This window comes from Dipodomys ordii, unplaced genomic scaffold (assembly GCF_000151885.1).
Source record: "Dipodomys ordii isolate 6190 unplaced genomic scaffold, Dord_2.0 Scaffold126, whole genome shotgun sequence".
NCBI classification, from domain to species: domain Eukaryota; kingdom Metazoa; phylum Chordata; class Mammalia; order Rodentia; family Heteromyidae; genus Dipodomys; species Dipodomys ordii.
The window spans coordinates 5377818-5400260 of NW_012267342.1; the positions used below are offsets into that span (position 1 = coordinate 5377818).

The window sequence follows — 22443 nt, forward strand, 5'->3', positions numbered from 1 at the left end:
CATTTTAAATTTTCTGCATAAAATGATTGACTTTAAAGTGTTCTGCTGATAGGAAATGGACTACAATTAAACAGTTTGTATGGAATATGAAATTACCTTAATATTTTTCTTATAGAATATACATTAGTCTACTGTGATTGATTTATTAACATTCTGCTTTCCTGCAATATATGGGACTTACATATTGTGAAATCTTTCACTGTAACCATGATGAGGTTAGAGAATTAATTAACTAGCCAAAATTTTAGATGGCTGCCACTTTAAATCATGCATCCACATACATTCACGTGCAGGCATATGAATCCAAATGTCTTTGAGAAACGTCATAGAAATTCTAATAAAGCATAATATGTATGCAAATCATAATTCCTTCCAGGAAAACCAAACCAAACCAAGCCAAACCAAACAAAACACATAAATTAGAGTCACATTCCTTGTCCTTCAACCTAAATTGCTCTTCTTTGTGTTTTCCAAATAAAGTTTTATTTGAACTCAGGCTCATCCAGTTATTTTTCTGTTTATGTTTTTATGGTTTCTTTTGTTTATAAATGTAAATTCAAGTATAAAGCCTGGAAAATAAAAAAAAATATTTACTACAGAACCTTTTACAGAACAGGCTTATACTGGTTAGTTGGGGGCCCATTGTATACTGACATAAAATATGTGAATATATTTTACCACCAAATATTACACAGTTTGGTTATGTAGCTCAGTGGTAGAACATGTATTTGGCATCATGTGGCACCAAGCTCAATCCCCAGCATCAAAAAATAAACGAGTAAAATAAATGCATAGAAAATAGAACAGGAAATGATTAATTGTCCAGCACAGTGTGAAAAAGTCTTTGTCTCTGGTTTCTATCAACTATGTTTCTTTGCATAAAATCATTTTAGGTAGCTTGTGAAGAAAATCTTTGCAAATATAATACTGGAATTTTAGAAAAAGAACACATCAGGTGTAGGAGAAAAAAGGCAAGCAATAATATTCAGGAAACATTATAGAGTCCATTTTAGCAAGCATATAATACAGATTTGAAGGGAATCCGTAGATGAAGCTGGAAGACAGATTGGTACCATAGAAAGGAAGGAGGGTTGGCTGGGAATGTGGCTTAGTGGTAGAGTGCTTGCCTAGCATGCTTGAAGCTCTGGGTTCAATTCCTCAGTATCACATAAACAGAAAAAGCCTGAAGTCGTGCTGTGGCTCAAGTGGTAAAGTACTAGCCTTGAGCAAAAGAAGTTCAAAGACAGTGCACAGGCCCTAAGTTCAAACTGCAGGTCTGGCAAAAGGAAAAAGAATCTGGGAACATTTACTCTAACAAATAATAGGAACAACAGTAGAGACCAGGAAAGATTCTCAGAAGTTATATAGCTATTACTGGGCATAGCTCTGGAGATGACATCAAAATGACCCTAAAATAAATAAAAGTCTCTTTGTAAAGAATAAAAGAAAAGGAAGGAAGGATGGTATACACAGAGTGTCACTTTTGTACTCAGGGTCATCATTCAAAGGTGAGGAAATAAAACTGCACTTGGGGAAGGAGAGAGTTAAAAATAGAAAGAACATACATGAGAAATGCCTTACAGTAATTAACAAATGATTAATTGTAATAAGGAAAGATACGTGAAAATAGGCATTTGAATTTGTTTGTTTGGAATATGAAATATGTCTCTAAGAAAAAAGTAATATGATGGATAAGACTCAAGAACTAGAGAGTGAACAGAAGTCACATCTAAACCATTTTGACTAGTGTCAAGGACTCAGGGAAAACAGAGGAGATGCGACTGAGATTTTGTGAGTTGACAGTGTGGGTAACCATTTAAAACATATGCCTAGGTCAGCATTTTAGAAAGAAAACTGCATAAAAATCAGGAATTCAGTGAAAAGATTAACAACCAGGCAGGAGATGAAGAGAATCAAAATTGATTCAGGGACTATACAAATAGGCAATATGTAATATAGTTTAAAAGTAGAGAAACCTAGCCTTTCTAATTGAGAACTTAGTCTTAACTAATATTATATCCCAGTTCTTTATAGAATAGCAATTGGAACAACCATAGTCACCTGTGGTTCAGAACAGAACTATCAGTCAACCCAAAGTCTGCACAATTGCATTTTCATGTCACAAATTTAAAATTGCTTATAGCAATTCATTGGCCTGTCTGGATTTTCTCATTTCTGCTATGTAATAAATGGAGGAATCTTGATCTTACAGATCACAACTGTTCTACTAGACTTTTCAGTAGTAAATGAGTTAATTTCTTTACATCAAGACTTGGTAACATTTTACTCTATAGGCTTAGAAAATAAAGGGTGCAAGGATTTGTGGGACATGTGGTTTACACTGAAATTGTCCAATACTGTTATTGCAATTTGAAGGCTAATATAGAAAATATGAAAACTAAAGTTACACCTAGTAATATCCCAGTAAATCTATACTTACAAGACCAGTAGACCTGATTTGGTTCCCCTGTTGCCACCTGTTAAGCGATATATATATATATAAATCTTTATTATATATACTGCATATATATATATTTAAGATACTGTACAGATTCTGTACAGATGGATTACAGTTACATGAGTAAGGTAATGAGTACATTTCCTATGTAGCATTGTTACTACTTCCTTTGTTTTTCTCTTGTCATCCCTTCCCTCCCCACCTCCCCAACTGCTCCCACCCCACGCCACCCCCCAAAGTAGTAATGTTTGTTTTCAACATAGTGTCTTGTACATCTCATTGTTACAATGGATAAACCTGTGTCCTTGTTTCAGCATTTTGTTATTTCCCTTCCCTTCCTTAAATTAGGAAAATGCATATTCAAGATGAAGGACACTCGGATCAAATTTGGTAACAACAGGGGTTATACCATAGGGGGAAGAATATACAAAAAAAATTTCACACAATACATTATCAGTATATTAAAAACAACAGCAACAAGGATAAAACCTCTTTTGTCCCTATCTTGGTGTTCCTTTAGCTTAGCATTATCTTATATGGTCAAATGTACATAGATTTTTATCTTTTCTACTGGTCCTAGACATATATTAATTATTGCAAATAAGGGAAACCATGGACCTATGTTTACTTCACTTAATATATTTTTTTCCAAATTGTTCCATTTCCTAACTTATGGGGCAGTGACATTCCTTCTGATGGAGGCGTAGATGCCCCTCAGTAAATGAATGATCAAGAAAATTCAATCTTGATCATTTATATACTGAGGGGCATGTGTGTTGGTTCCATATTTTAGCTATCGTGAATAATGCTGCAATAAACATAGTTGTGCTGGTAGCTTTAGTACGCCCTTGTTTGTGATCATTTGGGTAAAAGCCCAAAAGTGGGATTGCTGGGTCATAAGGTCATAGGGTTGCTCTGTGTGGAGTCTTTTCAGGAACCTCCATACTGCCTTCCAAAATGGTTGAACAAGTTTATACTCCCATCAACAATGCAGTAGGTTTCCCTTCTGGGCACATCCCCTCTAGCATCTATTGTTATTAGCTTTCTTGATTATACCCATTCTAACTGGGGTGAGGTGGAATCTCAATGTTGTTTTAATTTGCATTTCTTTTATGGCCAGAGAAGTTGAGCATTTGTTTATTTATTTATTTTAATGTAAAAATACCATACAGAGGGATTACAGTTACATGGGCAAGGTAAGGAGTACATTTCTTTTCAAGCATTGTTGCCTCCTACTTTGTTTCCCCTTCCCATCCCTTCCTATCTCCCACCCCTCCACCCCCAGCCAAAGTTGTGAAGCTACTTTTTCCACATAATGTCTTGTACATCTCATTGTTGCAATGGGTCCACCTCTATCTCTATTTAAATGATTTTTTCCCTTCCCCTCCACAAATTATACCAACATCAAATACAATGAAAGCAGGGGTTATACCTTGGGGGAGGGACATACAAAGCAACAAAGCAATTATCTCATAAATATGTTAGAAACAATCACAAGAAAGGAAAAAAAACACTTGAATACTTATCTTGGGGTTCATTTCACCTAACATCAACTTATCTGACCTTTTCTGCTTGTCTCAGACATATACTAGTTTTTGTGCTCTACCACCTGAGCCACAGCGCCACTTCCGGTTTTCTGAATGGTTTATTGGAGATAGGAGACTCACAGTCTTTCCTGCCCAGGCTAGCTTTGAACCATAATCCTCAGCCTCCTGAGTAGCTAGGATTACAGGCGTGAGCCAAAGGCTCCCATCTTGAAGTTGAGCATTTCTTCATGTGTCTACTCACCATTCTTATTTCTTCTTCAGAGAAGTCTCTCTTTAAGTCTTTATCCCACTTATTAATTGGGTGGTTGTTTTTTTGAGGATTTGTTGTTGAGGGATTTGATTTTTTGAGTTCTAAGAATATTTTAGATATGAGACCCTTGTCTATTTCTTTTGTCAAAATATGTTATGAAAATGTGCACTGTTGCTTCACACCTATAATCCTAGCTATTCATGAGACTAAAATCTGAGGATCATAGTTCAAACCAACCCAGTAAGGAATATATATGAAGCTCTTATATCCAATTAATTAACAACACCAAAAAAGAAAAAAAACATAAACAAAACTAAAAGAGAAGCTGTACATCACGTGGTAAAGCATTAGCCTTGAGTGAAAAAGCTAAGAGACAGTGCCCAGATCCAGAGTTTGAGCTCCAGTACCACCGCATATACACAAAAACTGTTATGAATCAAAATTCTTAATTTTGGAATTATAGTAGGTAACTGTGTTTGAATACACAAATAGAAATCTTAAAAATACTTGACAATATTATTTCTAAGTGAAGTGATTTAAGTGAAAAATAAAAATCATTTGCCAATCTTTCCAAGTTGTGAAGCACAAAACATGGTGAATTATAAATTGCAGTTCTATCATTAATACAGATCCTAGGCTATAAAGTCGATGCAATGGTTTTCTATTATATATATATTTAATCTCTCTGACTTTTGAAAATAATTTTATTACAATTATGAGATGTTGAAAAAAGCTGGGGGTTAGAATGGGGGAGGTAGTTGTGGAGATGGAAGGGAAGGGATGGTAGGGGGAAAAGCAAAGGAGGAGGCAACAATACACGGCAAGAAATGTACTCATTACCTTGCTCATGTAACTGTAACCCCTCTGTACAGTATTTTTACAATAAAAATGTGCAAAAAAGCTGGTATGATTGTGGGCTAAAAATAATATATGAAGTGAATTCCTAGTACATACCACTGAACTCTCATGAGCTTTCTTTTATTTCTCTGCAAGGACATATTTCTGTGTCAATGTTTCTTTTGTTTGTTTGTTTGTTTGTTGTTTTTGTCAGTTGTGTGGCCTGAACTCTGGGTCTGGGCACTGTCCCTCAGCTCTTCAGCTCAAGGCTTGTGCTCTACCACTTGAGCCACAGCACCAATTCCAGCTTTTTCTGTTTATGTGGTGCTCAGAAATCGAACCCAGGGCCTCACGCATGCAAGGCAAGCACTCTACCACTGAGCCACTTTCCCAGCCCTGTGTCAATATTTTAGGTTACATTTTCTTCTCCCTTTTCTCCCCTCTTTCAATTCTCCTTCTTTCTTATTTCTCATTTTCATATTCTTTCTTTCCCTCCCTCCCTCTCTTCTTTCCTTCCTCCCTCTCTCCGTTCCCTCCTTCCTTCCTTCCTCCCTTTCTCTTTTCTTTTCTCTTACTTCTTTTCCTTTAGTAGTTTTGAGTTTCCTTCTTTTACCTGCCAGAGGATTGAAACCTGAGTGTGAGAATCTACCAAGCTTTTATCTGTGCCTCTTCTTCACTGGCACTCTTTCCTACAAAATCTTCCCACTGTGATAGTTTTCACACTTATTATCTGATTTCTCACTATGCTTCTTTTGGAACTCCTACTTAAACAGATAAAGTTACAAGGTAAGATAGTGGAGAATTTGAGGAGCTTCCTTTCAGGGAGAAAGGAGGTTGTACTAACAAAACATCAGTATCTCTGCTGCTTCTCATTTCCAAAATTTTATTTCTAATAGATTTCTTTAAGGAATTATATTTGAGTCTTTTATTTCCTATTATTTTATTTTATTTATTTATTTTATTTTTCTTTCTTTTTAAGGAATGTCGAGCTTTTATCATGTTTATATAGGTAGTACTATCAATTGCTAAATCCATATTAGGTAATTATCATATTCTACTAAGCTTTTATATACTAGACTCTTATATACACTGACTCTTATCTCCTTTATATTATTTCCTTGATAGTTTTTCTTGTTTGTTCTTTGAAGACTTACTGGAGCTAAATATTGTAGGAGAGAAAAATACCATTTTTTTCTCCCCTTCAAAGGGTCATGGCTGAGGCTTATGTAGGCTGAGACACTATAAGAAATAAATTATCAACAAGAAAAATATACAAACTCATTTAAAATAAGTTTTATTGGCAAAGAACTTCATCAGGAAATAAAAGCACCCCAAAATGTTTAAAGGGTGTTTACTCTTTTGCTAGGTATATTAAAGTATGATCAGATGTGGAGAAATAAGTGAAATAGGCTAGAACAAAGTAGGCTGGATCTAATGACAATAAACCATGTGAAACTTACCAATGCTTGTTAGTTCAAATTTTTTGGTGGCCTTATTTCTTCAGAGTAAGGATCTTCTTTTCCTCTGGGAATATAGAGGGCATTTTTCACGTGACAATTCTATGATCTGCTTCAAAGAAAGTTCAAAAACAATCTTTCTAGGTTTTATGACCTGTCTCGAGGGGGGGATGATGTTGGGGGGATGGGAGGCGATTCTTAAAAAAAAAAAAACTATGAGGAGAAGGTCAGTGAGACCTCTCTGCTTCTGCCATTTTTTTCATTATGCCAACATGACATAGTTTGAGGTAGCATGTCCTGAACTCTGTCACAATTCAGAAAAAGGAGTCAGCTTGTGAGAAAGCTACAGTTTATTAGTTGAAAACCAACATCTTGCTGGTGGAATCAGAAGATAATAACATTTCTGGCTCCAATTTAGCAGCCCAGTTCTTTTTATTTTATTTTATTTTATTTTTTATTTTATTTGTGAAGATACTGTACAGAGGGGTTACAATTACATGGGCAAGATAATGCGTACATTTCTTACCAAGCATTGCAGCCTCCTCCTTTTGTTTACCCTTCACATCCCTTCCCAGCCTCCCCCCTCCCCCCCAATCCCAATCTTTCTCCTTCCTCCCCTCCCCCCCTGCACCAACGTTGTAAAGCTCGTTTTGGACATGACAACTTGTACTTCTCATTGTTGCAACAGGTCCACCTGGATCCTTATTTAAATGACATGCATGAAAGAAAAAACATTAAAATACATATCTAAGGGTTCATTTTCCTGACATCACATTATCTGACCTTTTCTGCTTGACTCATACATATACTAGATATTAGCAGCCCAGTTCTAAAGATCTTATTCTACTGTATAAGTACCATGAAAATTATTAATAATTTTTATTAATCAAAGTCTGGTGATGTGGTTTAGTGATATTTTTCAAGCAGGAATGAAAGTCTCTGCTTATAATTAATAGCACTAAAACTGAACTATAAGTTCCTATATAGTACATATATCTATATATATATTTTTTGGGGGGGGTGGTCATGGGGCTGGAACTCTGGGCCTGAGTGCTGTCCCTCAGCATTTCAGCTCAAGGCAAGCACTCTACCATTTGAACCACAGGGCCACTTCCAGTTTTTCTGGTGGTTTATTGGAGATAAGAGACTCACAGAGTTTCCTGCCTGGGCTGGCTTTGAACCAAGATCCTCAGATCTCAGCCTCCTGACTAGCTAAGGATTACAGGCGTGAGCCACTTGTGCCTGGCATCTATCTATCTATCTATCTATCTATCTATCTATCTATCTATCTATCTATCTATCTATCTATCTATCTATCTATCTATCTATCTATCTGTCTGTCTGTCTGTCTGTCTGTCTGTCTGTCTGTCTGTCTGTCTGTCTGTCTGTCTATCTATCTGTAGTACATAATTATTATATATACAGTAATATTTCCTGATGGTCTCTTAGATGAAATCCATCTTTGCTTTTAAGGTCATAGGAATCACATTCCTCATGTTAGAGGAAGTTATGTTATTTGTTATGTTTCAGCAATGTGTTTTATCTGATTGTCTAATATTATCACATTAATTACCCTAGTAATGGGGGCAACCTAGGAAATTTCCTTTTAAATTATTAAATGAATAATCCCCACCAGTCTCAGAGGTGCCTTCATCCACTCTCCCTGCTGACTGCTAATCTTTCCTGTAATTGCAGCTCCCAATCCCTGTGCAGCCAACGAAGGCCGAGGCCCATGCTCTCACATGTGTCTGATTAATCACAACAGGAGTGCAGCCTGTGCCTGCCCCCACTTGATGAAGCTTTCCTCAGACAAGAAGACCTGCTATGGTAAATTTCCCACACTTCTTATCTAAGAACAAAATTGAATTCTCTCAAGTTGTATTAGTATTCAGATTTTACTCTTAGTCAGGTAGAAGAGGCATATAACATCTTTAAAAAAAATACAACATTTTAGGTGTTTCTATTTCCAGCAGATATTGATGATTCAACTACTTCTGTAGAGACTGACAAACTCTTTAAATATGTGATAGGTTGTGCTTTGCTATTTATTATCTTATTCATTTTTTTCTAGCTACTTTCTTATTTGGTATGTTAGTAGAATTTATCTCTGTGGTACAGGGAGATTTGTAAGTGGAAGTGGATTATTAGAAAATGATGATGTGGGTAACCAGCATAACAAAGGGGTATTTACTAGCTTTAATCTCCTGTTCTTATTCCAAAGTCATTTTAGAACCATTTTGTAAGAGCTTATCAACTCAAAAGAGTAAAAAATGAAGAAAAATATATAACTTAGGAAGATTTCTTTCAAAACATTTAAACTGAGCTAGAGAAGTAGAGTGTCCATCTAACAAAGCACTGTCAACCTTCTGAACCTGGAGTTCACATCTCAATGGTAGAATAAATAAAGATTTAACCTAAAAATGATAATATAACAAACAAAAATTGTATACAATTTTATTTAAAAAGTTTATATATAAATAAAATAACTTTTAATCTTTAAAGACAGTAAATAGAAATTAATTCTAGGGTTTTGTTCCACTCAGCTAGAATTTTATGAAATAACCTGACTTGGAATAGATGGTATTGTTTAGGTGCAATTTCAGCTATTCCAAAGGGAAAGACAGGAGGATTAAGAGTCCAAGGCCAAAGGCTGGGAAAGTGGCTCAGTGGTAGAATGCTTGCCTTGTATACATGAGGCCCGGGGTTCAATTCCTCAGCACCACATAAGCAGAAAAATTCGGAAGTGGCACTGTGGCTCAAGTGGTGGAGTGCTAGCCTTGAGATGAAGAGCTGAGGGAGAGTGTCCAGGCCCAGAGTTCAGGCCCCACAACCAACAACAACAACAACAAAAAAAGTCCAAGGCCAATCCAGACAAAGTTATCAAGCCCTGACATCAAACACAAAATATAACCTTGGGGGTGTGGCCTAAGTGATACAGGACTAAGGAAAGATACTTGGTCCAATTCACAGTACTGCCAAAAGCACCATACAAATCTGAGATAATCACCACAACATAAAGGTAACAGCCAACATAAAGATAACAGCAAGTAGTACAATAACTGTAGCACTGCTTTATGTTTGATTTCATGATTCTACAAACTCAATGCAAGAAGAGTACCTTTGACAGTAAAATGATTCAATGCCTCTCAAATTGTGAAATTTATAGTTACTAGATATTTACAACAAAGCATGCTTTAAATGAGTTGAGTATTTTGATGGGTCAAGGGGAGGCATAATATATTTTTTTTTCCTTAAGTAATGCTTTAATTTCATTTGTTTTTAGTGACAACATGGGGAAAAATATTCCTAGATTTCATTCAAAAGCATTTGCTATGTTTTATGCACCACAAACAAAGATGGCTGTTTGACATTTGCAAAGCTCATGTGCTTCACAAGTTTTCTTGAAATTCTAATTTCAAATCAATTGCTGAACATTTCTTGGCATTTTGAGCTAAATAAAAATGACTTGTAAATTTAAACTTGTTTTAATTTTGTTTCTACTCTGTACCTTAAAGTAGATCATTTCTACATAATTTTCATCAAATATTGATGTTTCTGGTGTTAAAAAATCTTTCAAATTATGCAAAATTAATATCTTAATGCCTAGACTCTTTTAAGCTTGTATAAGAAAATTGTTTCATTTCCATTCCTTTTCTAGAAATGAAAAAATTTCTTCTGTATGCAAGGCGTTCTGAAATCCGTGGAGTAGACATTGACAATCCATATTTTAATTTTATCACGGCCTTCACAGTACCTGACATTGATGACGTCACTGTGATAGACTTCGATGCCTCTGAGGAGCGTTTATACTGGACAGATATTAAAACACAAACCATTAAACGAGCTTTCATTAATGGAACTGGGTTAGAGACTGTTATTTCAAGAGGTAAAGGATATGTATGTCTTTACAACTTTTAAAATGTTTGTAAATTAATTTGTAATAACTACAGTTCCTTTTATATTCTTTTCAACTTTATTTAGCTCTAGTTTGGTAACTGAAGTTGGAATTGATTATTCAGATTCAATAATGTATTCTAACCCGGACACTGGTGGCTCACTCCTGTAATCCTAGCTACTCAGGAGGCTGAGATCTGAGGATTGCTATTCAAAGCCAGCCTGGGCAGAAAAGTCAGTGAAACTCTTATCTCCAATAAACCACCAGGAAATGGTGCTATAGCTCAAATAACAAAAAAAAAAAAAAATAGATTCTATCCTCACAATTTTAAATGCTATAATTAAGTTGGACATTCAACAGACTGATTACTAGAAAATTTGCTTTTATGCAAAGAAAAGAATTCAAACAAATCTCCTTAAAATTTAAAGATAAGCTGGGCGCAGGAGGCTCACGCCTGTAATCCTAGCTACTCAGGAGGCTGAAATCTGAGGATCACAGTTCAAAGCCAGTCTGGGCAGGAAAGTCTGTGAGACTCTTATCTCCAATAAACCACTTGAAAACCGGAAGTGGCGCTGTGGCTCAAGCGGTAGAGCGCTTGCCTTGAGCTGAAGAGCTGAGAGACAGCGCCCAAGCCCAGAGTTCAGAGTTCAAGCCCCACGACCAACCAAAAAAAAAAAAAAAAGATATCTAAACAAGCAAATTTACATACTTTTGCTTCTGGCAAAACATTACTTGTATAGAGAAAATACAGCAGATCCAGAGGACTGCTTTCCTTAATATGAAATTCCTATTTTTCTTTTCAGCAACACCAACACTAACTCTTGACTCAGCAAGTTGAATCTCAGGATCTCAATGAATGTTGTTGAATAAAGTATTCAAAATAATAAACTCACTAGGTTCCAGTGTCTCATGCTTATAATTAGGAAGCCAGGATCTGATGATCTGATTCATAGCTAAACCTGAGACAAATCTGAGACAATTTTATATCCAGTTGACTAGAAAAAAAAAATGCTAGAAGTAGAGAAAGCACTAGCTTGAGCAAAAATGCCAAGCAAATCACTCAAAACATGGAATTCAATCCCAAAAAACTCTTATTAGACAAAAAACAAAACAAAACAAAAAACACAATAATTCTTCCCAAATATAGAAAACACAATGAGATAGACATGTAAATACAGTGGTTGTACTATAACCATGTTGCCTTGAATTCTTTTATTTTTTGCTCAGATTTTGGCATATTATAATTTCTGGGTCAGTTATTGCTTTATTAAGTCATCTTTGAGCACTTCCTTCTTATGATATTTACAAAGTAAACAGGATCCAGATTCTCTGTGACTGTGTGTCCCTTGTATTTGGTAAAAGGATCCAGAGATTAATGAAGGCAATGTATAATCAGTAATCCATACACTTATCCAATATTGATACTTTGAAAACCACTGGAAATTTTAAATCAGAGCATATTTGAGTAATGATCCACAAGATGAAAGCAGTAAGATGTGTAACTTTAACTCCAAATCCTTTTTAAAACACTTTTCCACACAAACTGAAGGGGTAGCTTGAGTACCAGTAGCCGATCTGAACAGTACTTTACCTACTAAAGTACTCTTGTGTTTAGGCTAGCTGATCTCGTCAATACTTTTAAAGCAACTTAATAAGTGAATTGGCCATAAGCTTGTTCAAATATTAATTCCAAACTATCCAAAAGGAAAGTCTTTTAAACAGCTAATGCAAAGCTTTCCTCTTTGTATAGGACATATTTTAGTGTTTGGTTGGAATATTTAACAGTGTTTGAATAAAAGTTATTAAAATACTTGGAAAAACAGTAAAAACAAACTGATTTACTGGTCTTCCCACAATATATGTAAGCTCTTCATCATGAATGTAACTGATGTCCAGGAGACTGTGAATTGTAGAGAAATAAACAGTTGGGGACAATATTATCTCTAATTATGGACTAGTATCTATACATCCTTTGATCAGTGTATCTTTGAGAAAAGCACAAAACTTATTTCCATTTAGCACCTTCAAATAATAATAAAAAGTTCATCAGCCTTCTTAGGACAAGTTGTTGATTTGTTTGTTAATATGAAAAATAGTGGGAATCAAAGATGTGTTTTTTGCAAGATGGGCCAGCATTGCCTTTGGAAAAGGACCCACTATCCAGGAGAGAATGCTAGCTTGGGGCAGTACCAACAAATGTGCTCTAGGAGATGGTTAATCGGTTGCTTTTGTGGCTCTAGTAAGAGATGATAGAAAGTTGGACAAGGAAAGCATAAAACAGAGAATGAGGAATGTGTGCACCTTATAAACATATCAAATAATACAAATATAAAGGAACAGACAAATATTTGGACCTGAGGTGGAGGAAAGAGCTTGGCATTTGTGTCATTTGTTCACAGGTGCAATTATACTGCTTGTTTATGTCTTCCAAAATTAAATTTTATTAAAGAATGAGATCACTCTGCATTAACAGAAAAATTTGAAATGAAGTTTTCACAGTTCAGCTTCTGAACTCATCAAAGGATCTGAAATCCTACCAGTAATAGTACTTCTAACTTTCCATCTTCTAGATTCCCTGTGAATGACTCTGTGGACACCTCACTCTTTCTGTATATTTTCTCATTTAACTGTTATATCTCTCTTGGACCCTTCCTCCAGAGACTTTATTTGCTTATTTTCTTTAGTCCAACTCTAATGTGAAATAAGCTTCAAACAAGACTCAAATACGGTCCCACTATGTCTCATTGTTTTCTTTCCAAGCAGATTATGTTCTGAGGTAAATACTGATATTGCCCACATAAGTTATTTGTTCTACTGATATCTTTGAGCACTATAAGAATGAACACAAGTTCATTACTATAGGCATATTATGTTTGTAATGTAACAAAACCAACTATCTGCAGTATATAGACATGATCACACACACATACATATCATTTCCTCTCTCATGGAGACCAAATGTAATTGTGTCTTGGTAGTAGACAATAGCTATAATTTGTAGTGGGGAATAATTCTCTTTAGTCACCACTTCATGGTCCATGTATATATCAATTATTTGTATCTTCAGGTTTATTCATCTGATGTAACAAACAATATTGTCAATGCTTAACTTCATCTGATACATACAAACTCATTTTTAGGAATGAATGTTCTCTATAGTGTTGAGAAAAGCTTATTGAAGCTGAAACTGTCACAAATTCAAAATGAGGGAATGACAGAGACAAATTTACATTCAGGACTATACTTTATTTATAGCTTTCATCACCCTTATTACCTGAAAACATGAATGTTTGGATAATCCCAACTTTCTAATGACTAACCACATTCACTGATGCTATTTTCCTTGTAAGGTGGTTTCTCAGAGCTATTCCCTTCACGGTGCTCAGAAACAATATTGGACTTGACTGCATTCTAGATTTCCTTACAAAATTTAAATTCTGTTGTAATCAGAACAGAAAGGGAAAGGAAATATTGATAAATCTGAACATTTCTAATATAATCTAGGAATAATACAGCTGACTTTTTACCTTTTTATCTCTAATATCCATGTTTCACTTTGTTCCTTTGTACTTACATGAATGAGGGTGATTTTTTGTTTCAGCTTTGCTATTCTTAGAGACATTAGAAATTTGCACTTAGATCTTGTGACCCCAAAGTTGTGACCCCAAAGGAAGAACTTTAGCAAGTTAGAGAAAATAGGTTTCAATACAACTATATACACAGGGTTTATACCTAATGTCTCTTTCTACTCTGCAGAGATTAGATAGTAATGTCTTGTAAGGCACAGAGGTCAGTCAAGCTAACTCTGAGCCCCACACTTGATTAGCTTGCTTGGTAGGCACTGTATTTTATGAGCTACTCCTCCACCTTAGCTTTTTGCTTGTTATTTTAGAGATGAGGGTCTCATGAAGTTTTCTGCCTGGGCTGGATTTAATTGTGTATTCTGAATATACCACAATCAACAGGTTTTATTATACTCCTTCAAGACTTAGCCTTCTGAGTAGTTAGTATTACAGACATGAAGCACCAACACTCTGCAAATTCTGGCTTCTCCCACCTACAGTTGACTATGCTTTAAAATTTAAGAATAGAATATATTCTCTTCATTGTGATTGAGTCAACCAAACTGAATAAACTGACTTTAAACAGCAAAGTCACCAAAAGAGCACATACATTAGGGAAATTAAAAACTCACGTTATTATTTTTTGCCAATATCAACTAATACAGAAGTTGAGTGCAGGCCAGGAAGGGTTAATTCACAGATACTGAATGAAGGAATATATCACTCATGGAAACTTTAACTGTAAAGAAGTGTGTATTACTGTTGCCTCAAAAAAAAAAACAGGATAAATAATTAAAAATAAGAAGATATTCGAAGTATGAGGTTAAACAAGGAAAGCAGTTCAGGTTGGAAAATATTCAAGTTTACTAATGAATAAATGATGGAGACCTTGCAAAGGCAGCAGGTTGTTGATCTAAGAACTGGAAACATGAAGACTATTTTCTAAGAGCTCTGTGGTTGAAAAGTATTTCAACATAGGCAAGATATTTTTGAACATAAAAGTTGGCTCCGTCAAGATTCGAGAATCCAAGTATAGTAGAAACTTTTCAATCCAGTTTTTTTTTTTTCCAATTTACAACAGACCTGGAACTGTTGAAATTCAATGTGTTTTGATTTTTTTTCGTTTTCCTTTGTGGTTGCAGAGTGAAATTAAAGGATCATAAAATGGATTTAGCTTGTCTTGGATGCTGAAATAATTGGCAACTTTTACATATCTGTAATTTCTCCCTTTTTCAAGATGTTTATTTGCAAGAAAATAAATTCATTTTTTTTTGCTTTTTTGAAAAGAATAATAGTGAAAGTTCCAGAGACTCCACTGGAATTATGTGGTAGCTGCTCCATGGCTTTTACTAGAACCATTGCCTGGTCACTAGCAGCAATATCAGCTAGTTAGATCTCATAATTGGGTTCCTCCCCAGAAGTAATAAGTCAATCTTTCTTTTAATAGTCTCTAGGGGTTTTTTAAGTCTTAAATACAGAAGTGTAAAGAACTTTAGGAGCACAGTATGATGGAAGATACAAAGATTTTATGAATTATAAAGGAAAACTAAGGCAGAGGACACAAATATCAGAGATTCGGCTCTAAATAAGGTAGATTGATATGTTAATATTTAAAATATTTTCTAGTCAACATCATTTGTTACACTTTTTGTACTTTGTTAGTTAATATGTGCCATTATAAGACCAGATTCAGTTATTGTTTATAAAGAAGCCTGATTCAATAAATCAGACTGTATTGGAAAGTAATTAGGTTTCAGCAATTTCTATAGAGGACACATTAGAGGAATGTTAAAAGGATTTTAGTATTTTTTTTCCCTTTTTTCTTATTGCATTCAATTTCTGCTAATTATCTATTTTGAGAGATGTTCAACTTCGGTGAATTTTAGTAAAGGTAAATTGTTTTATTTCATTTCAGTAAGAAATTGGCAGTTGACATATAAAATAGGCCATTTGTTGATAACCAACAAAAACCTCTGTCCTACCAAGAACTATGAGCTACCAACTTTCAGAGTTATTACTCTAATTTAAATTACAATTACTTTGGACCAATAAGACTTCTGCCAAGGGTTTGCTAGTGAATCATTGATTGTTAGTCTAATTTCAGTACTAATTGTTGCTTCAGGTTTTCAAATGCCTCTGCAGTGAGACATTAATTATTATTCATGCTTTAAGAAGGGCTGATAAGGGAATGAGATTACAATCTTGTACAATTTTGGGTAACAAATTAAAGTATAAATTAAATTTTCCCTTAGGTAGAAATAACTCGCTTGAAAACCAAGACAATGAGAAACTTCATTCACCTTTAATTTTCTTTTTCTTACCTTGCAGACATTCAGAGTATCAGAGGGCTAGCAGTGGATTGGGTCTCACGTAATTTATACTGGATTAGCTCAGAATTTGATGAGACACAAATTAATGTGGCCCGGCTAGATGGCTCTTTGAAAACCTCAATTATCCATGGAATTGACAAACCACAGTGTCTTGCAGCTCACCCAGTCAGGGGGTAAAGTATGATTATTTTTTTTTAAGTTTTTCCACAAAAAATGTCATACTTTTGATCAAATTTTATATAAAAGCATGTTTACTTCAGAAAATATGTACAAATTAGCCATCAAATCAAGAAACAAATTTGAATATATATTTTTTAAATGCTTGATTAGAGATTTCTACTTGCATAAAGTATTTATGTCACCTCACTAATTTATGCTTCTAGGATAGTTCAGAATAAAAAGTGATGTGGAAACAGTCATTGATTTCATTAGACTGTCAGTCATTAATGATTTCTACATGTGGGGTAGTACTGCTAGGTAGATCAGATTTTCCAGATCAGATTTTCCAGTTTCTGGAGAGCCATGACTAGGTGGCTTCAGTCTTGATGAATGACATAAAACAATAAGCTACAGTGGTGTTTTCTTTCCAGGCAAATAGAATATGGTCAGCAAGTTGCTTGATCCTTTTAGGCCTTCTAAAAAAAGACTACTTCTGAGTCAATAATACATTTTGATGTTTATTTCATTCTTTAGTGTATTTTTCTATTTCACATGGAGGTCTATATCTAATATGTTTAATCCATATTTCTGTGAATTAAGGAAACTCTACTGGACAGATGGAAATACAATTAACATGGCAAATATGGATGGAAGTAACAGCAAGATTCTCTTTCAGAATCAGAAGGAACCAGTTGGTAAGTGTCTGATTTGTAATATTAATCACTGCTGTGTCTAGTGGAGGAAACCTTTACTTCAGATCTACACCCAGATATAAGGCATTAATGATCAGTAGCCTAAATTAAATTTCAGTCCATATCATTGTATTATTAATAGATGTTGAAGAGAAAAAATCCCTTGTATTCCTTTCTCCCCCTTATTTGTCATGTGGGCTCTCTGGATGGATGTAATAGGTAAATTTATTCCAGAGTTGATAAATAACAGAAAAGCATGTAGATTTGTTGGATTTGCATGTACATGAGAGTCTCCAGAAGACAATACATTTAAAAAATGCCACAAGCATGATACCTATGCAGTTTATAGGCAATGATGATATCAAATAGAATAGTAAATTCTGAGGATGGTAGTAAGGTGAATATAAAGATGGCTTGTGAAAACTTAAGGAAGATAAACACTGCTTCAGAGCTGTTTCTGCAACCCAATTACAAGACACTGGTGAGATATTTTCAGCTTTGCAGCCAAGTAGCTAAATTTAGAGACATGAGCCATATACCTATTTCAACCATTTACATAAAGAAGTTTAAAATGTAGGAATTAGTTTTCCTGTTTGCACTTTGGCCTCTGATATAGTGTGCATTGTATGATAGGTTAACTGCATGTAAATGAGTCATTATTCAATGAAAAGTATTTAATACCATGTCCATGTTGCTTATGAATGTGTGTGATAATTATTTTAAAATACAATTTCAAAAATATGCTTTAGAAGTTACAAAGCTCAAAATAAAGTATTTTAGTACAATTAACTCAGAATCCCATTACAAGATCCATTTTTAAATCAAACTGGTCATTGCTTTTTGATTATTCATTTATTTAGTAAGTAAATTTTTTGAACATCAGATTATGCAGAAAACCTGATAAAAATTCAACACTATAGTTTGCCTTCAAGGGCACAGAAGCTTAAATTATTTGTTTCTCTTAACTGAATATGTAAAATTGAGATTATATTTGATAGAAACTTTCAAATAAAATATAAGAAAATGTTAGTAATTTTCAATTCTGGATAGTGAACCCATTAATATTTATTAATTTTCTCATTTATATTAAATGCTAGCTCCTCAATGTACTCCCAATACAACTCATCATCATTTAGACAAAGCAAAGTTTCTTGCTTTCCATGGCAGGGAAATAATAATTTAGTTTTGTTTTTTTTTGTGGTAGCTCAAAAGAGGAAAGGAAAAGTTCCAAGAGTAAAGGAGTACAAAGCTGTTTTTACTGGTATATGCAATCATTCTGTCCATAAAATTCTTACAGTTTAAAAATTATTATTATTATTGCCAGTTTGGGGTCTAGAACGCGGGCTGGGCACTGTCTTTGAGCCTCTCTGTGCTCAAATCTAGCACTCTACCACTTCAGACACAGATACTTCCTATTTTATTTTTCACTTATTATTTATTTATTTATTATTATTTATGTACTTAATGGAAGCCACTGATGTACTGGATGTTCATATTTGTGTGATTGTATTCTGGATTGTAACTCACTGATTCATTTTTCTTTTTTGCAGCTAAATCCACATGTGAGACATGATTGAAAGTAAACATACGTCATAATCTAAGCAAAGCACTAACTTGCCATTTTATGTGTGTGTTTTTCTAAAGTCAGAGTAATCACAGCCTGCAGCAGTTTACACTGAATAATGTTGCTCATGTTAGATACAGATCAACAAAATAGTTATCCATTGTTGAAATAAATATTCTCAAATAAGATTTATGGTTCAATCTTAAATTCACTATGTGTTTAGAATAGTTTATATAAGCAAAGATTTTATATACTACTTAAAGCCATTTTTATATTTAAAATGTTTCACATTATGAATTTTATCCCTTAATCCTCAAACAAAGGAATTAAGCATATCAATCAACATTACACTCCATGACATGTGAACAACCTATATTTTATTTCCTTGATGTTTTCTTTACATTTTTGATATAGTCCCAATGGAAAAATAATTTATTAATATTTCAAGTATACATTCTTGAATATATATTAATTTATTTTATAGTAAATATATAGATATGTAATATTATGTATTTTATTTACATATAGAATTTATATTAAATGTATACTCATATACATATATTGTAATATATGCATATATAGATAACCAATAGTGGACTTGAATTTAGGGTTCCAAACTCTCATTTATTTTCCATCATAGATGGTAATCTACCACTTGAGCCACACCTTGAACCTAGCTTTTAGCTGATTGTTGCACATTGAGTCTCAGGCATCTGTGTAGAGGGTGGCTTTAACCCACAAATTTCCAGGTCTCAGAATCTTAAGTATTTAAGGTCACAATTCTGACCCACTAGCATCTGACTATTAGTAGCTTTTGAAATGTAGTCATGGATAAGATGGATGAGGTTCCAAAATCTTAGCTAGAAAAGATAAGCAACATGAACCAGCTCATTAACTTTTCCAAATAATTGTACATGTTGTTAATGACTTTTAAAATAGGATAAATTGAGAAAGGCTGATTTTTCACGAAAAAATATAATAGGCTAAGAGCAAGACTGTTATTAATTTGTGGTTGAAAACTGAAAATTTGTTGAAGGAATTTTAGAATCATATGCAGTTTTAAAAGAAAAAGAAGGAGAGATGTGTTTTCAAGTTATGTTCTGTTATCCTCAATGAGAATATTATGAACAACTACAACATAAAATTACAAGGTGGATATTAACCCCTATATGGTCCACCAGTCTTAGTCATGTTTCCTTTGTACATGCTCTGTGGTTAATTAGGTCTGTTTAATTTTATCATATGTATAGACTGTTATATCTACTATAAAAACTTATTGGATTATTCCAACACCAAAATGACCTTTGGTTTGTCCATCTATGACAACACACAACTTTTCCCTGTCATCAAACTTCACTTTCTTTTCTCTGCATCCCTCTTCCATTTCTAGTATTTTGTCATACCGAAAGGTTTTATAAGTGGGTTTATAGACATTGTGTGGCCATTGGAAATTAGTTGTTTTCCATTTCAAACACTTCCCTGGACATTCACAAAAAATTTCAGCTACCAATCATTGTTTCTTTACTTACTTAGCAGTTTCTTTATCTGCTTATAAGTACACTAGTATTTATTTATTATCCTCCTGTTACATATAAAGTCATTAATAATATTCATGCACAGGCTTTTGTGTAAACATGCCTTTATTTCTCTGGGGGTAAATGTGCAGGAGTGTTATTGCCAGGGAATGCCCATGGTTATATGTGTGTGTGTGTGTGTGTGTGTGTGTGTGTATGTGTGTGTGTGTACGCTTATTTCATAAGAATGTGCCTGAGAATAGTTATCTAGTTACATATTCCCAACAGTTATATAGAATATATTTTGTGTTCTTCATCTTTCATGTTATTTAGTGTTTCCCTAGTTTTTTATTTTGGCCACTTTGATAATTCAGTTTTAGTTTAGTTTTAATTTTCATTTCCTTTCATAGTGAATATCTACATGCTTATTTTAATCATCTCTATTTGTATTTTCTTTAATATTATATCTTATAGTGTGTGTGTGTGTGTGTGTGTGTGTGTGTGTGTGTGTGGGTGTGTGATATTAGAATCAACACATGGAGCTGTGATTATTAGATAGGTATGCTACCATCTGAACTATAACCCCAGCCTATTTTTGTTTTAGTTATTTTGAAGATAAGTCTCTTGATTTTTTCCCAGACCAGAATTAGACCATGCTCCTTCTGCCTATATATCCCACATACAGCTGGTTTATTGAGACAGTCTCCAGAGTAGTTTTGCAGGGTGGCATGGAACCACAATCCTATTCATTTCCATCTTCCAAGTAGTTGGACCACTGCTTTTGGCTTTAGTTAAAAGTTTGAAAAAGATCTAGAGCTATCTATTTTAGGCTCCCTAACTTTTCTTGGACCACAGGTATGCTACTACATCCAACATTCCTCTGGGAAGATGGAATTTCACCAACTTTTCCTGCAGAGCTGGCTTGGAACTAAGGTTCTCCCATTATTAGGTTTCCATGTATCTTGGAATGTTAGGCATGTACCCCTACCTGAAGCTCTGGGTTGAGAAGAGGGGAGGGGTCTCATGAACTTTCAGCCTGCCAAAGCTCAAACTGTCATCCTTTGATCTCAACTTTCCAAATAGCTAGGAATATAGGTATGAGTTGGAAAAACTTTTGATGAGTTTTCTTTTCTTTTCTTTTCTTTCCAGGAGGAAGAATATGTGTAAAATTACTGGGGACTGAACTCCTGGACTTGGGCTAGCTAGGAAGGCATTGTGTTATTGACCCATATCTCCAGTCTCTTTTCACACCTTTTCTGTTCTTCTGTGTGTCAGCACTGTTCTCATGTTGCTATGGATGACAGACATGTGTCACTGTGCCCAGTTGTAGATTGAGAAGGGTCACTTTTTTAAGGTTTTCTACATAGACTGGGTTCAAACTCGGATTAACATTACTCTCAGCCTCCCAACTAGCTAGGATTACCAAATCTAGTTTGGAATTTTGTTTCTTTTGAGGTCTTTGTATATTCTGGTTAATCCTTCATTGGAGGACAGCTGGTAAAGATTTTCTCTCATTCTGTCATCTGCCTTTTTAGACTAGTTACTGTTTGCTTTGTTGTTCTGAAGCTTTTCAATTTTATGCAGTGCCATTTGCCAATCTGTGTTTTTATTTGGAACTACTGAAATCCTGCTAAGGAAAGACTTGGTTGTTACATATATGTTCCAGTGTTTCTCTGACCTTTCCCTCTGCTTCATTGAAAGTTTCATGTCTTAAATGTTCTACACAGGGATCTACATTCAGTCAGATAATAAAACATAAAACATGGAGATATGGTTTACCAATACCATTTTCCACAACATACATTTTTAAAAACTTTGCTAAAATATCAGTTGGCTGAAGCTATATGATCTTAGTTCTGGGTCTTTTACTTTATTCTATTGGTATGTGTGTTTATATTTGTACTAGTGCCATACAGATATGGCATTTTGGCACAGATATTGTACTAACTCTGGAGTTGTTCTTTGGCTCATGATTGCGTTGGCTATTTGGAGTATTTTGTATTTCTTTATAATCTGTTTGATTGTCTTTTCTATCTCTTTTGTTATGATGTCTCCATTTTACTTTTTATTTCCTTTTATATTGGTATTGAGATTTGAGTCAGGCTGCTATCATGTAGCTCAGACTGGCCTTGAACATGTGATCTCCAGGTCTCAGCCATAGGGTGCTTGGAATTTAA

At 34.5% G+C, this 22443-nt stretch overlaps 1 protein-coding gene across 1 annotated transcript in view; it reads left to right on the top strand.

Annotated features, from left to right (window-relative positions):
- Positions 1 to 22443, top strand: part of Lrp1b (low density lipoprotein receptor-related protein 1B) — a 1500426-nt gene that overhangs the window by 923842 nt on the left and 554141 nt on the right. The window contains exons 28-31 of the mRNA XM_013030060.1: positions 8245 to 8376; positions 10208 to 10435; positions 16336 to 16510; positions 17097 to 17191. Of these exons, the coding sequence (XP_012885514.1) occupies positions 8245 to 8376; positions 10208 to 10435; positions 16336 to 16510; positions 17097 to 17191 (630 nt within the window). The remainder of the gene's footprint in view (positions 1 to 8244; positions 8377 to 10207; positions 10436 to 16335; positions 16511 to 17096; positions 17192 to 22443) is intronic.